This window comes from Carassius gibelio, chromosome B24 (assembly GCF_023724105.1).
Source record: "Carassius gibelio isolate Cgi1373 ecotype wild population from Czech Republic chromosome B24, carGib1.2-hapl.c, whole genome shotgun sequence".
Lineage (NCBI taxonomy): Eukaryota > Metazoa > Chordata > Actinopteri > Cypriniformes > Cyprinidae > Carassius > Carassius gibelio.
In genome coordinates this window covers 8,260,709-8,276,115 of record NC_068419.1, presented here as the reverse complement: position 1 = coordinate 8,276,115, position 15,407 = coordinate 8,260,709, and the positions used below count along the sequence as shown (strand labels likewise).

At 40.0% G+C, this 15,407-nt stretch overlaps 1 protein-coding gene across 1 annotated transcript; it reads right to left on the bottom strand.

Annotated features, from left to right (window-relative positions):
• Positions 1-11,843, bottom strand: LOC128013006 (patched domain-containing protein 1-like). The gene is made up of 3 exons (XM_052595678.1): positions 11,126-11,843; positions 7,869-8,532; positions 1-4,708 (listed from the first exon to the last, which is right to left on the bottom strand). The coding sequence occupies exons 1-3, from the start codon at positions 11,471-11,473 to the stop codon at positions 3,057-3,059; spliced, it is 2,664 nt and encodes an 887-aa protein (XP_052451638.1). The 5' UTR covers positions 11,474-11,843; the 3' UTR covers positions 1-3,056.
• Positions 11,844-15,407: the final 3,564 nt, after the last annotated feature.

The following is a 15,407-nucleotide window of genomic DNA, read 5'->3' as shown; positions in this document are numbered from 1 at the left end:
TCTTCTGAAATTCATAGAAACAGATAAAAAACAACAATCATCTCCAGAGGCATATCAGGCAGGTAGAATGCATGAACTCTAGGCTAAATTTATGTGTGTGTGCATGTGTGCAAACCAGTGTGGGTGTATAATATATATGTTTTTCCCCTCATTCTTCCCACTGGCTTTGACATCTTCAAAGGGCCTTGTGCCAATACTGCTGCACAGAAATCATATTTGGACTGAATAAAATAGTGGAGGTGTTGTACAAATGAAATGAAAGCATGTAAGCCTGAGTGAATCTCTATGAAAGCAGAGGTATGTGAAGGGCTTTGCACTGAATGTTCAAATCCAGCAGTTTTAACAGACAGGGAGAACAAATAAGAGACTGTACAGAACATGAACTTTTAAGCTTCATTTATAAAATGAAGATCGTTCTAGGTCCATGATATTTCTCTTAAAGGGTACACACTTTCAAGTACAGTCAAGTACATACTGTAGACATAACAGGACCATTTTACCCAAATAAAACCAAGCTGATTCCTACTAAATGAAAGCTGTCCAACTAAATAGATAGATAGATAGATAGATAGATAGATTAGGATTAGACATGATTGATATTATTACACTGCACAAAATAATTTTCTTAATGAGTATTTTTGTTCTAATTTGTTTCATGGTCTTTTTTTCATCTTGTTTCCATATCCAAAAAAGATAAATATACTAAATCAAAATTGCATTAAATATTAAGGCATACATAAGATGTGTTCTCTGTAAACAAGATAATTATTCATACTCTACTGGCAAACATAACTAAATTTGTTTTTTATTTATTTATTTTTTTACGCTTAATACAAGAAAACTACTATTTGTCAAAGGGGGAAGTAACATTTATTTAATGCAAGATTTGTCAATGAAAAAAAAAACCTGTTTTACTTGTCATGAAAATGTATTTGAGTTTGTTGTTAGTGTTTGATTTTTAGGTTAGAGATATAAATGTTAGATAAACAAAAGTACAGATTTTTTGTTTATTTATTTATTCAGTATAGGGCCTTTCAAAACAAAAAGGTGCCGAGCAGAAAGGATGTTTCTGGTTTATTTCTGATGTATGCCATTCAGAGATCAGTGAAAGCTCTATTTACAGCACTGTTCTGAGATCAGACAGAGCTGTCTGAGTGCTTCACTGAGATCAGCAACAGCTGAGATCAGTAAAAGCTGCAGTTGGGTTGCTGGTCTGAGTTCACACAGAGCTGTTACAACACTTTAATCAAATTGTTGATAGAATCTTTTGGAGCACTTTCCTTAGATTGGTCGGAAAGAATATTGATTACTGGCTGCTTCATTCAGATGAGTAAGATCAGCTGTGAGAGGCTTTAGCAACTGTAAATAAATATGGGCTGATTTAATTAGCCGTACAGGTGTATATCTTGATGTGTATATCTCATGCCGATACTTGTGGGCTGTGCAGTGATTCGCTTAGGAGGAGATTGGAGAAGGTGAAGACCGTCAGTCAAGTAGTGGGGGAATGATCCAAAAAAAGCTGTCACAGGAAGTGTGTGTGCAAATGTGTCCAATCATGTGCATGTCTAACGGTCTTTTTTCCCTTTATTGTCCTTGATATGATTATCAGTAGCTATTCATTTAGCAATATTTCACAAGCTGCAACATAACCTTTCTTTTATGCCACAGTCATCATAAATATCAATATCACAGTCCACATGTGTGCTTTAGAAAGGGGACTTGTAAAAAAAAACCTATGCCCCAACCCCCACCCCAGCTGCCTTAAAGCACTAATCCCTGCACAAAAACAGTAAGAGTCGGAGCTAAAGGGGATGCTATTTTACCTCATAAATTGATTTGATATCAATTGCTTTTGGGACTGAGGAGAATTTGAAAAGTAAGTGGATTTGATTGGCCAGATGCACCTTTCCTATGCTTTTTTTCTGCCCTAGGTCTCTGTATATATATATTTTCAAGCCTCTTATACACAGAGGGCAAAGGAGGGTGAAAATGAAGGGACTCTGGCTCATGCATATTGATGAAGAGCATTTTCTGTGACAAGGTGATTTTCAGCATTTTAAAGGCAAACAAAATAAGCATGAAGCAGCTGGGATAAATCCTTCATAGATTATACTCCCCATTGCAGTACGACTTAATTGGTAACCAATGCCCTTGTTGAACTCAGTGGGTAGGAAATTATACATACACTATGCAACTAAACTGTGACCAGAGTTACCATGGCATCCCTGCACAGCATACCAACCTGTCAGCAGAGTCTTGCTTCTGTGTGTATCTCAGACGCATCCCCACCCCCTTCTGTCCTTTTCTTTCACCCGCCCATTCTTTCTTTCTCTCTTATACATTCTTTTATGGAAGATCGGCCATAAATGCCTCTGAGACATTGGTCATGGTAGGGGAGGTGACTTTCACCATGGTCAGTGAAAATACTTTTCAAATACAGTACTAGGTATTTTTAATATCAATATATAACAAAAGACAAATTTATGGACCCGATCAAAAAAAATCTGAGACAACATTGGGGCGCATTAAAGTCATGGCTATCAGCAGATATGAATATGGCTGCTTGGTCTTTAGCTAAGTCCCCCTTGAAAGTCTTGGTATAATTCTTGGAGCATTAGAAACAGTTTACGTCTCTATCTACGCCTTGTCAAATCAATTGCTTGTTACTGTTTCCGCTCTACTGCTGCTGTAATACTGCAGACCAGAGGAGCCCCCCTCTGTGATTATCTGGAACTGTGCAGCAGTGTGGTCTTCCTCCCTCTCATCGAGCTGCAGCGAAACCTGCATAGGGCTTTTACCCTGACAACGATACACCCATTGTTAATGGCTAGACCTCAAACTCATCTGCTTTTACCATCAAAAGCCTTGTTTAAAATGTGGCCTTATACTAAAGAACACCCATAAAGTACTTAAAAGCCATCTAGAGACTCTTAAGTATGGGAACTGGAAGCCCAACTGCTCAAAGGCTAACTCAGGTCTGCTTCTGCCACCCCCTGGGGGTGTTTTTTTTTTCTGTCTTGTACATCCTCTGAACTACCTCTCTTTTGGGCATGTGGTCAAACAGTGGTAATCTGATCAACTACACGCGTGCTGTCCACCATCTCCACGCACTCAATTTCCTCCTGGTTTTCCTCAGCATTCTTTCTCTCCCTCCGTTTTTTCTTGGAGGGAGGCAAGAAGGTAAGCAGGACAGGGAGAATGGCCAAACAGTGGAAGGCGGTGATGATGGCGGTGAGAAAGAGGCACCTGAAGAGCGTGCGGGTGAGGTTTGAGGGCACGGCTGCGAGAGGGAGCAGAGCAGCCCCGTAACACAAGTAGCTCTGAAGGGCAGGAACTCCATGTCGCTCCAGAGCCAGTTTCACCCAGCGTGTACGGGTGGATTCCCGGCCTAGAGCGAATGCAGACACCAGCGGAGTACTGGAGTCTACAGCATAGTTCACGCCATAGATCAGACACAGTACTGAGACGCAGTCCAACTCTACCTGCCAGAGGGTCATGAACCCCACCAGCCCGAACTCAACAGAGGCAACTGTCACAGTCAACCAGGCATTCACCAGAGGGTCAGCTGCCAAGAAGGTGGAAAAGAAGAGCAGAAAGAGAGCAGCGATGCAAGAGTTTTTCAGGGGTGCTCCAACAGATGAAGCATAACGGTCCATATACACAAAAGATGGATTGAAGATGATGAACTTCACCCTGGAGGTCAACGATAACTTCCTTAGTGTGTCCAGCAGGATAGACATCTCCTCTCGTTTGTTTTCTGTCGTCTTGGCCACTAGAAACACACGTGAGGCTACCACATCAAATTCTCCATCCGCACGTTTGGCAAAGATGATATCATCCGAGAAATGCACATATCGGGGTTGGCGCAAAAAGCCAGACCGCAAGCGTTCTGTGAAGTTGCTGCGTGACAGGCTAGTGGTGATGTTCAGCCCATGAAGGTAGTTGAGATAACTCTCAAACCAGGAGATGCGTTCAAAACCTTTGGTGTATTCCAGTAGGTCGTCTTGCACGCTTGTGTTCCAGTACTCGATGGACTCATAGATGTAGAAGCCAATCACAGGGCTGTAGCTGCTGAAATACCGCTGTTGTGCACGGGTGTATGCTATAGTGCTTGTTTCAGTGGCAACTACATTGCTAAGATCTGACCCTTCACTGACCTGTAGATAGCCCATGAGGGCAAAGGAAACATATACCAAGTAGAACAGAACCACAAATGGTTTGACATAGGTGTTGGTGATCCAGTCACAGTAGTACCGCTTCATAAAGGCTACCAGCAGGTGACTCTCGTAAGCACGCAGTGGTCCTGCTTCTGTTGACTCCTCATTGTAATGTGTATACATGAGAAAACGGTACCACGCCGGCTTCTGCTGCAGCAACTCAGGCTTTGGGACCCGCCTACAAAATAGACTGTGACGGTAGTTGTTTTCCAGGTAGCCAGCAAACACCAGGTTGGAGCCATAGAAGGTGAGGATGTAGAGGTAGTTGAAGAGGACTGAGATGCAGGCGTTTTGACAAAATAGACGCACGGCCTCAATGTTTGTGAATGGACTGGCCCCTATACCAAAGGTGACCACGTGCAAGGCAGTGCTTGCTGTGAAGGGCAGCATACAGTCAGAAAACACAGCAGCAACCCTCTCCTTCACATGCTGGTCCTCGCGGGTCCGACGCCAAGACGACAGCATCTCAAATGTGCCAAACAAGCCATGACCTGGAAGAGATGAAGAGAGAAAATGTCTTTCAGTGATTTATAAACGTGAAGTGGAATGTTTTAAGCATAGCTTGGAATGATTTTGGCAGGCAGCTCTTTCAAGTGACATAAATGGCTGCTGGGAAAAGAGGAGACGTAAATAATTGAACAAAACGGTGACAAGACAGTCACTCTGCAGCTGCATCGCAACAATGGATGTGAGGGAAAAGCAAATGCTCTCTTTCTCTGGCTCTGGCACTGCTTTTCTGGGAAAAAAGCTAATTCAAAAAATGTTTAGCAGGCATTGTAACAATTATACATCCATCAATGAAATCTAATTCTAATCCAATTCAGTCTATACATACTGTAGCCAATAGAAAACACCATTCCTAATTTATAGCTCCTCACCAGTGCAGTTTACTGGAAAATCAATCAAAATAAAGAAAGGATTCTGCCTTGAAAGCAAAGCTAAAGAAGCCTCTTGGTCACCACCACCTCTGTTTACAGAGCATGATCTAACTATAGCCCACTTTCTTCTCTTCCATCTTCACAGCTGATGAATTTGTAGCTAAATAAATCTCAGTCCTACTCGCACACGATAGCCACATGTCATGTAAAATTGATCTGATGAAAGGAGATGTGAGGAAGGCTGACAGCCCCTGTAGCCTTGGGACTTTATAGAAGCACAGAAGCCCAAGACATTAGGCAAACTGGGTCAGCCTACTTTTAGAAGTTGACATAAAGGAACCCGGGGTCCAAGTCATCATGATGAAGCTAACACTCTTACACCATAACATATATTTACACGTTTAACTCACGCTTTCACATTCTGTTGGTCTTTCTTCAGTTTCCTCTCAATCTTTCTACATCACTCGCTCATGCAGGCAGAGTGAGCAGATGGCTCTCACCTACAGGGTTGCCACGGCATCAGTGACTCATCATTCATGACAGAGGTTCCCTCTGTCCGATATCGCCAGTACTGCCTCTTACACAGACCTGGGATGTGTGCCCGGTATAAAAGCTAGCAGAGTGACCAGACAGCACTGGCCTGAAGTCGTGGCATCCGCTCAAATGTTCTGATTTTCGGCAGAGCTAAAGGTCTCAAATTAAACTAATGGGCAGTAAGAGGAGATTGTTTCTAAACTAAACAATCAAGCTCTGCGAGCAAGACAAACAAATTGACAAAGAGACTGTAATTTTATTCTCATACTGTCTTCTAACACTTTTTCCTTTGCTCTCTGCCTCTACCATAGATGTTTTCCTCTTTACTAATTGAACTGACTATTTCATTTCCACTCATCTCAAAATAAAATAAAGAATACTAATGTAACACACAGAGACTGATTCTCAATATGCAAGTCCTTTATCTGCTGAACATCTCCCAAGATGCAGTGCAGTCTTTTTCTCTTCATAAACATGACATTAATCTTAGCAATTATGGTCTATGAAATCTCTCCCTTCCATCTTTCCATTATCATCAGAGGACTGTCAGATGATCCCAGTTGACAGCTAATGTCCTTGTAATGGAATTTGTTTTAAATAAAAGGCTGGTGGCCTACAGAGATAAGGTCTATTGTTTTGTCAGACATCCATTGCGTTCATATCCCTGTTTTTCTCTGAACCCCATTCAACTCAGTATGAACAACCTGGAATGACATTGATATGCCTTGACACTGGGTGGCTCTGGCAAGTTCTGTTTTTACGCTAAAAAAGTGCTCTGTAGGAGAGCTCTGTACGGAGATGCTCTCACTCGGGCTGCAATTGGAAACCAGTGAGGAGAATTTTGAAAATGCTGATGTTGAATGGCACAATTGCCAAGGTTGGGATTGAACTGTAGAAGCATTGTAAGGAGGACACAGATGTCAGTCCTCTTGAGATAGAAATGCAATAGTAATTTTGTGGAGTGGGTGGCACAGGGGTCAATATAAACACATCTTCTCTGAGCCTTCTTGTCTTTTTTTCCCAAGCCCTCGTTTTTCTTTTCAATTTTTTTCTTCTAATTTCTCTGTCTTTCACCCCAGCCTGTTATTTTCTCAACAGAAGCCTCCGCCCACACGTGGCACTAATTGCTGTGTGTAAGAAATGGCAAAAGAGAACGAGTGAGATGGATGTGATCTGTCAGGATGCATGTATGCGTGTTGGTAATTAGTCGCAAGAAATCTGCTTGTGTGAATCTGTTCCACAAGCACACAGTTGATTCACCCAGAATGGCTCATGGACAGAAGACAAAAGAAGGGGGTGGAATTCCTCTAAAGACTGTCTGTGGAGCTCTATCAGGAATTCCTTTGATGTGGAGCTTTTCATTTTTAATGAAACACCTTGACAAAAGTGCAGTGCGGAGCTTTCCAGCCAGTCTAAAAGGTGTACTCGTTTAACCTGACAGTCCTTTAAAATAGAAACAGTCACATTATGTAAATGGAAGAACAGAACGAATATGCAAACAGCAACGGTGGCTAGTAATTAGGGAGAAAACAGCACAAATCACTAGTATGATGCATATACCATTCAAAAGTTTGGATTCAGCTGTTCAGCAAGGATGCATTAAATTCATCAAAAGTGACAGTAACACGTTTCGTTTTTAAGTTGAAAATTTAGTTTTAGATAAATGCTTAAAATAAGATAAATGTTTCCACAAAATAATCAAACAGCACAACTGTTTTCAACATTGATAAAAAAAAAAAAAAAAAAAAAGTATTTTGAGCAACAAATCAACCAACGCTATCTCACAACCAATTTGTATGCATTTTGTACCATTTGTCTACACTCCAGTGATGGGTAGGTTTAGAGGCAGGGTTAGGAGTAGGTTATATGTATGAAATCATATGAATTGAAGAGCTTGTAAAGTAAGTAAGATTTAGCAAAAATCATACAGGGGTGCGTTTCCCAAAATCATAGTTGCAATGCAATTTCCCATTGCCAACCAACCAAGTTGCTAACAGGTTAGCAACTATGGTTTTGGGAAACGCACCCCTGATTAGTACAAGTGAGGTCATACGAATTAGCCACCTAATAAAATATGTACAGATTACCATGTTTTTTTCATCACAGGAAAAAATAACATTAAAAAACGTATAATATTTCACAAAATATATATAGTTTTTAATTTCAATGAATCAAACTTTAGAACAATATTGCACATTTTTGCATTATAGGAGGACAGGATGTATTAATAAATTCTCACCTAACATGACAAATGGGATCCCAAGGTATGTTGAATTGTATTTCCCTCCTGTGAGGTTGAAAATGCCTGCAGAGGTGAGTGTAGCAAGGCTGACAGTCACCAGAGCTAGAAGACCCAGCCAAGGCTTTGTACGCACACAGTCTCGCATTGAGCAGCACAGCATGGCCAGCGAGAGGCACACAGCCAGGCTAAAGAGCAGCGGTCTTTCTGATACCCGACTGGTCCTTTGGAAGTCCCTCTGAAGAGAAGAGGAAGTGAAGGGGTATAGGCTAAGCTCTGGATGATCCTTCCCAAAGTTCTCCAATTCTTTGCAGAACAGCAGCTCCCAGGTGGCCGCTACCACTTCGTTCAGTGGGCTGGCGGCTTGTAGGTAGTATGTGAGTTGAAGGGCTCGAGCAGAACGCACCCCGTCTCTCCCTCCACCTGCCAGGACTCCGCCCAGTTGGTGCCCAATATAGGCCTCCCGTCCATCTTTGAGTTTGGTGATAGGGTAACGCAGAAGTGGGGCTGAGCGGTTGGATGCCCGTGCTGATCTCATCTCCTCCAGAACCCGCAGGATGTCATCCACGATGCAGCTCTTGCTGTCATCCAACAGGCAGAGGTGGGCAAAGGTGTAGTTGAACCCCAACATAGGAACCTGGATCTGAGTGATTGTGTTGTGTAGCTTGGGGTGGAAAAATAGGAATAAAAAATAGACATTACTAATTATGTACAGTTAAATACAGATTAACTAAATTAGATTTAGTCAGTGAAAATATATACACTTCCATTCAAAAGTATGATCAAAAATACAACAAGAACAATAATAATGTGAAAAATTACTAATTTTAATTTTGATGTCTTTTAAATGTTAGTCTTGTGATGGCGAAGCTAATTGTCAAATAATCACTCTAATATGCTGATTTTGTGCTCAAGAAACATTCTTTTTACCAATGCTGAAGTACCAATGCAGTTGTGCTGCTTATTATTTTTGTGGAAACCATGAAACTTTTTTTTTCAGGAATCTTTGATGAAAAGAACAGCATGTAATTAAAATAGAACATTTTTGACATATTTGTTGTTAATGAATCCTTGTTGAATAAAAGTATTACATAAAAAAAAGAAGAAGAAGAACAGGTGAAATGCACTGACTTTAAACTTTTGAATAGTTGCATGTTATATTTTTGCAACATTAGGAATGCATTCACATTAAAATGTTTAATACTCGAGTAAGCTTTAATTATGTGATTATATAAATATTTCATCACATTTAGTTGCAACTATCTTGTTGCCAGGCAACAAAAAAATCACATTGCTACAGGAAGAGTTTGACAACCATTTTACTTCCTGTTTAAAACAAAACAAAAAAACACAACATCTAAGAAAAACTTTTCGACTTTCTTCCAAGGTAATCCATTTGAGAGGAGGATTGACTGTCCTCCGAGGTCAGTCTCTCTGCGTTGTTAATGTCAGACTGATTAGACTGTGTCAGACTCAGTTCACGGGGGAGGCTGCCTCCTCCAATGCTCCTCCGGCCTCCTCGAGCAGCAAAGAAATGTCAGACACACCAATCAGGTCTTTAATTGCTCAAGCTTGATAATTAACCCTCTGTTGGAGATTAAAGCATGACATCTGCATGCCCACAGTCTCTGACCTAGACTGACATTCCAAATGGGCTGTCTGCTCTTTATGCATTGGAAACAAAAGGCATAGAATAAACTATATATATACTACATAGAATATAATCACATCAAGTCCTTTGAACCATGATTTTTCCTTCTTTCAGAATCAGATCTGATCTCAGAATATGCAATTGTCACACTGCATTTGACTTTATCAAATCAAGGCTCAGCAGAGGAGGGCTAACCTCATTCCCAAAGGTGGTCTGAGATACAGTGAACAAGGTTATAGAAAGACCTGTTGTTCTATTTCTGGACTATAAAATGCATTGTGAATATTAAAAAGTGCTTAAGATGTGGTTGCTGCTCACAGCTCAGGCTTAGTTCAGTTAGCTTCTGAAAATTGAAATGAATGTTTCCATTTAGAAAGGATAAGTCTAAATGCACATGAAGTGAGTACTTTGCATTTAATAATAATATGTGTCTATGCTAGCAAAATTTCAATATGAAATATGAAGTCACAGTTTCATCAGCATTCCACAAAAAGAGGTGAAGTGCTCAATTGGGTTTTGTCTGAACAAGTACAGTAAGCAGAAGTTGCCAGCATCATATTTCATGTTGGTGGTGTCTGGTGGAGTGATTTTTGGATCTGGATTGGGAAGCTGTGTTACAGCAAGATAAAGTAGGCCACAAGCTAACACTCTGACCGGCACATTGGATGAAAATTTTCTAACATTAAAAAAAAAAGTGATCTGGGGAGAGCCATGGGAAGAGAACTTTCCTTGAAATCCAGTTAATATCATAGCACCTGTATCACAAGGGAGTTAAAATTTCAGATTTGTTCAGCTTTGACAGGCAAGCGTTGTCAGAGTTATTATCCCAGTGATTCTTGAGTACTGGGGAAAAAAATTAATAAAAATAAAAATAAACAAGATAAATAAAATAAACAATAATGGATTAGAGAAGTATCTAGCATTTTCTCACTTACTATGGGACTACTATCGGATACAATATTTAATAAACATACCTTACATAAATATTGATTAATCACGCATTTTGACTAAAATAACCATACTTACTGTATTTTTCATATATCACGTGTGTGTTGTATTGTTTTTGAATTGCTAGCTAATAGGAGCAACTTAAAACATAAAAAAACTCAAGCATGTTCTTCTAAGTTTGTGCAATGAGTTATTCACATAATGTGAATAGAGCCAAAGCATTACGTAAATCTGTCAAATAAATAAACGCAGAAATAACAGAACCTGTCTTTGTTGAAGTGATAAAATATTAAAAGAAGGACTTGAGTATAAAAACTGAATTAAATATTGATATTACGTGAGCACACACACACACACACACACACAAATAATAATATTAAAATATCTAACAGTGCTGGAAAAAACAGGTCTAAGTTATCAAGCCAAATAAGAGAATATCTTAAATTATCCCAGATGTCAGGAACCTGTTTTTTTTTTGGGGGGGGGGGGGGGGGGGGGGTTTGCCCATCTTTGAAATATGAGAAGACTAATAAGCTTCAGGGAAAAGTTGGAACTGCGAGCTAAATTAATAAAATATTGCTTCATGGAGTCCTGACAACATTTTTGCAACGTTTTAAATTTTGAAACAAAGCAAATACTCCAGAGAAAGTTCACTCACCTTTAGGACAGAGTTAACGTGGTGAGGGTCCAACACGCTCCCCCTACGCGAAGTCACGATGACCCGGCCATATCTGCCGGGTGTTTGCAAATCCGAGTAGAGCGTGTGCTTGGATCGGTTTACGGGGAATAAACTATCCACCAAGTTCCCCTCGATCTTCGCCAGGCTGTGTTTGGGGGCTAACAGGAACTCCACGTTTTCCTCTATGCGGTATCTGCTGAAGCTCGCGCCCAGGAGGATGGAGATCAGCACGGGCGCGGAGGCAAAAAACACCGGGTGATTGGCGACAAAGTGGCCCAGTTTGTGGAATGACGTCCTGAGCCCTTCGTGCAACACTTGTCGCAACATCCTAGAATGCAGCAACAGCACAAGGGCGATGAACCAGCATCAGCATCAGAGAACCGGAGCATCAGTTTTCAACCCACGCAGCTGGATAACTGAAATGATGAAGCGTTGCGTTGAATCTCATCAGGTCCTTCTGGGTCAGAGACATTTTGTTAGTACTGCATCTACTTTACTTTTAAGAAAAAGAGATAAGTCAGAATGAAAATGCATTCAAAACGCTGCAGCGTTTGGCGATTGTTTGCATGTGGCACTATCAGTGTGCGCGTTATTCAGAGACTTTCAAAGGGGACGATTCTTCTTTCAGTATTCTGTCTGTAATTTTGGGGCGCAGTCGGTTGATGTTCTTTTTTTGGCGTCGCTTGTAAAGTTAGGTAACCTGTAAATACCTGAAAGACATTTAAAACAAGACGCTGAAAGGGTTTGTCATATGTGCAAATCTATAATGAAGTCATAAATAATAACTATTATGATTTATCGATACACCTTTGCACATCGAGATGCAAAAGCGCTCGAGTAGCGAAACGTTGCTATTGTTATCTTCTCAAGAATAACGCTATTTCTGTACACGAGCTTGTATTATAGTACAATTCTGACTAATTTGTAATCTAACTTTAAGTGGAACTCCATTTGAAATGAACTCTTATGTAAAAATACGTTCTTTTAAGAACCCTCAAACCATTTGTTTCGACTTCCTTTGGGGTTCAAGCCTTAATTTTGGGCTCAACATCCAACCCCCATCCTCCCCACCCCATAATTTGCACCCTGGGCAATTCATGTTTTAAGGGAGTGACAGGTTATATTCATAGACAAAAAACCGCTAAAAAGACCCGACGAGCTGAAAAGTGGCAACAATCTGTCTGGTTTAAACTGTGTGTTTTTTCAACAGGGAAAGAAATATGGTTCTGAATTATTACCAGTCACGTCTTTGCAGTTTCATGCCATCTGAGAGACCCAATTTCCATAAATGCGTAGTTGATCCGAGTGCCAGGAATTATATGCTCGTTTCTCGTAATAGAAACGAATCACTTTTCTCTTTGATTATCTCCACAGCGTCTTAGAAAGGATAAATCCAGTACATATCGGTGTATTTTTTAACAGTGAACTGGTCGTTTACTTACAAACAGTTTCAAATGCGCAAATACAGTTTTGTATATTCCATTATCTATGAGGTGCGTGTCATTGATCCATATTAATCACGTACCGCGCCCAGCACGACCGCTTTCCGTTGTTACCAATCTGAGAGCACGAATCTCCACCACCGAGCTCCGCGCAGCTCCAGCTCGGCCACTTGTGTGCATTATCGTATACCGAGTTAAGGCATTCGTTTATTGCGCAAGGCAGCTCCACAAAAAATATTCACAAACGAACGCGATGCGGCACTTAATTGCTCAGTTACACAGCTGATTCAGAAGTTCCAGTTTCCCGAAGAGTCGGCCGGTGAATGCCGGTGGTGCCCCCACCCCCATTACACCTAATCACGGGAATGGGGTTGTGGAAAGGCTAAAAGAAAGCTCTTCTGATTGGTCTGTCAACGTTAGACCATACATAACATAACAACACACACAGAGACAACAATTATGTGACGGAATGTATCTGTGACAGCCTGTTAAAAACTGACATGTTATAGAAACTGTTTGCAATTACTATGCTAATTTAAACGTACAATTATTGTGTCAGTACACGCAGAGCACGATCACTTTATATTAGACAAATTACCACCGTTAAAACAAAACGAATACATTTGGCAAACTAATATTTCCCTCTACAGAAAGGGAAGAGTGGTCAGAACCAAAGCCAGTCATAGGCTTGATTCAGCACCATGGACAGGGATGAATGAAGTACCACTTTTGGTCTCTTCGGAGGATCTGCGAGAACACTTTTGGAAATGAATTCGGGGACCATTAAAAGAACAGTTTACCCAATATGAAAACTTGCTCAACATTTTCAACATTTGCTTTCAACATTTTCATACCATCAGGCCATCTGAGATGAGATGTGATCAGGTAGATGAGTTTCTTTTTTCATCGGAACAGAGTTTGATCAATTTAGCCTTAAATCATTAGCTTAACAGTGGACCCTTTGCAGTGCATTGATTTGAAGTTAAAAGCATCATACTGAATAACTTATTACAAACATACAGTTTTTCGTTTTCACAAGCTGTTAAGATGGACTGAAGTCATGTGAATTACTTGTAAATTATTAGACTCTCATTCTGATGCCCCCCATTCACTGCAGAGGATCCATTGGTATGTAAGAAAGTAAAGCTAAGCTAAAAAAAAAAAAAAAAAAAATTCTCCTTTTGATGTGCTTTTGGTTACTATTGGCAGAATTCCCCATCTTCTCCCTGAAACTGCACAATTTTCATAGTTTGAATCCTTCTATATCCTTTATCATGGTCAGGGTTATACTGTCCCAGGTCTCTTTGAATTCCTCAGACAGACCGTCTCTGGCCGACTGATCATTTAATAACACTGTAACAGTCTGCTGGAGTGCAGGGGCATAGCTCTGGATCTACCCATGCATGTCTAATCAAGAACTGAGGCCATGATTGAGCATGGCTCCCCTACCTGGACTGCTCCAGTGCAGTGCCAAATAATTACAACTATATTTTACATGTGGTTTATTGAAATCCACAGTGCAGTTGTTCAGATCGATTTTATTTCTCTTCTTTCTGCCTCTAACCTTTGACCTAAGCTGTAGACATGTAATGAGCATCACTGTTTTATATGGTTATTGCCATGGTAACCATTGCTGAACCTCCTGTAGCCCATGCTTTGCCATATAATTTCAGCAAACCGACAAAGAGTGGTTTCCATGGTTACAGCTTTAGGGCACCATTGTGACTTCACAGCTGAAAGTGCTGGTTGTGTTTAGTGTTTGTAATACCTTCCCTGAGTAAATGTTTGGACTCATGTTGTATTATTGCTCCTATGGTATATTGTGCTGGCAATATATGGAGCAAATAATGGCCTTGATTCATAGGGCATGCACAGGCAAAATATGTACCTTGAATGCAAAAGTTGCTTTGAATAAATAATTCTGCCAAATGCATAAATATAAATATAGAAATCCGAAAATGCGACTAAGTGGAAAGTCTAGGCAGAGTTTATTTTGGGTGACAGGAGAAAAACAGAAGTTTGTTACCGTAAAAAGGTAGAGAAGGTTCAGTTTTCACAGAAAGGTGGGAGTATGCCTCTGGTTGTTTGGTCTCCAGCAGAAAATTTACAATAGTTTCTGGAAAGAGTTTCTCAAATCTCACTTGAGCTGTACTGTGTTCAGGGAAAATCTGAACTGAATAAGGTTCAGTTTGCTTGCTGTGCAATGTCTGGGGAAAAGTTGATATGAGAGGAAAGAGGAGGAGACCTGGATTGAGAGGAGAGGCAAAAAAGAGATAGAGTGAGAGGGAAAGAGAGTAGTGATGTGATGGCAGAGAGAGAGAGAGAAGGAGAGAGATGCAGCGAAAGGCAGGGCGGAGAGAAAATGTGAGCTGAATGTCAATGATGTAAATTTTCTTCCCTTAATCTTTATCCTTATTTTACCTCAAACTTTTTCCAAGTCATTTTCTTAATTCAGTTTAATCTGGTTTACTAGGAGAATTATAAAAATCTAAATCTATAAAAAAAAAAAAAAAACATATATATATATATATATATATATATATATATATATATATATATATATAGAATCAAATTATGCAAGATAATATTAGATAATGTTTTTAATTCTATATTTAGGTTCATTTTTATACTGTAATGTTAAGGTTTATCTTGTTTTAAGCATAACCAAATGTTGTTAGGGTTGATCTTAAAACAAAGAAACACATAAATAAATACCATAGCTAAATAAACAGAGATATATTCTCTGAAAACAAGTCTTAAAGGGATAGTGTATTTAAAAATGTAAAACCTGTGTCATCATTTACTAACCCTCATGTTGT

Coding starts and splice junctions, on each gene's coding strand:
- LOC128013006 (XM_052595678.1), bottom strand. CDS start 11,473: ATGTTGCGACAAGTGTTGCACGAAGGGCTCAGGACGTCATTCCACAAA. Junction 8,533..11,125: donor ACGTTAACTCTGTCCTAAAG/GTGAGTGAACTT, acceptor TTCCACCCCAAG/CTACACAACACAATCACTCA. Junction 4,709..7,868: donor GATCCCATTTGTCATGTTAG/GTGAGAATTTAT, acceptor CATCTCTTCCAG/GTCATGGCTTGTTTGGCACA.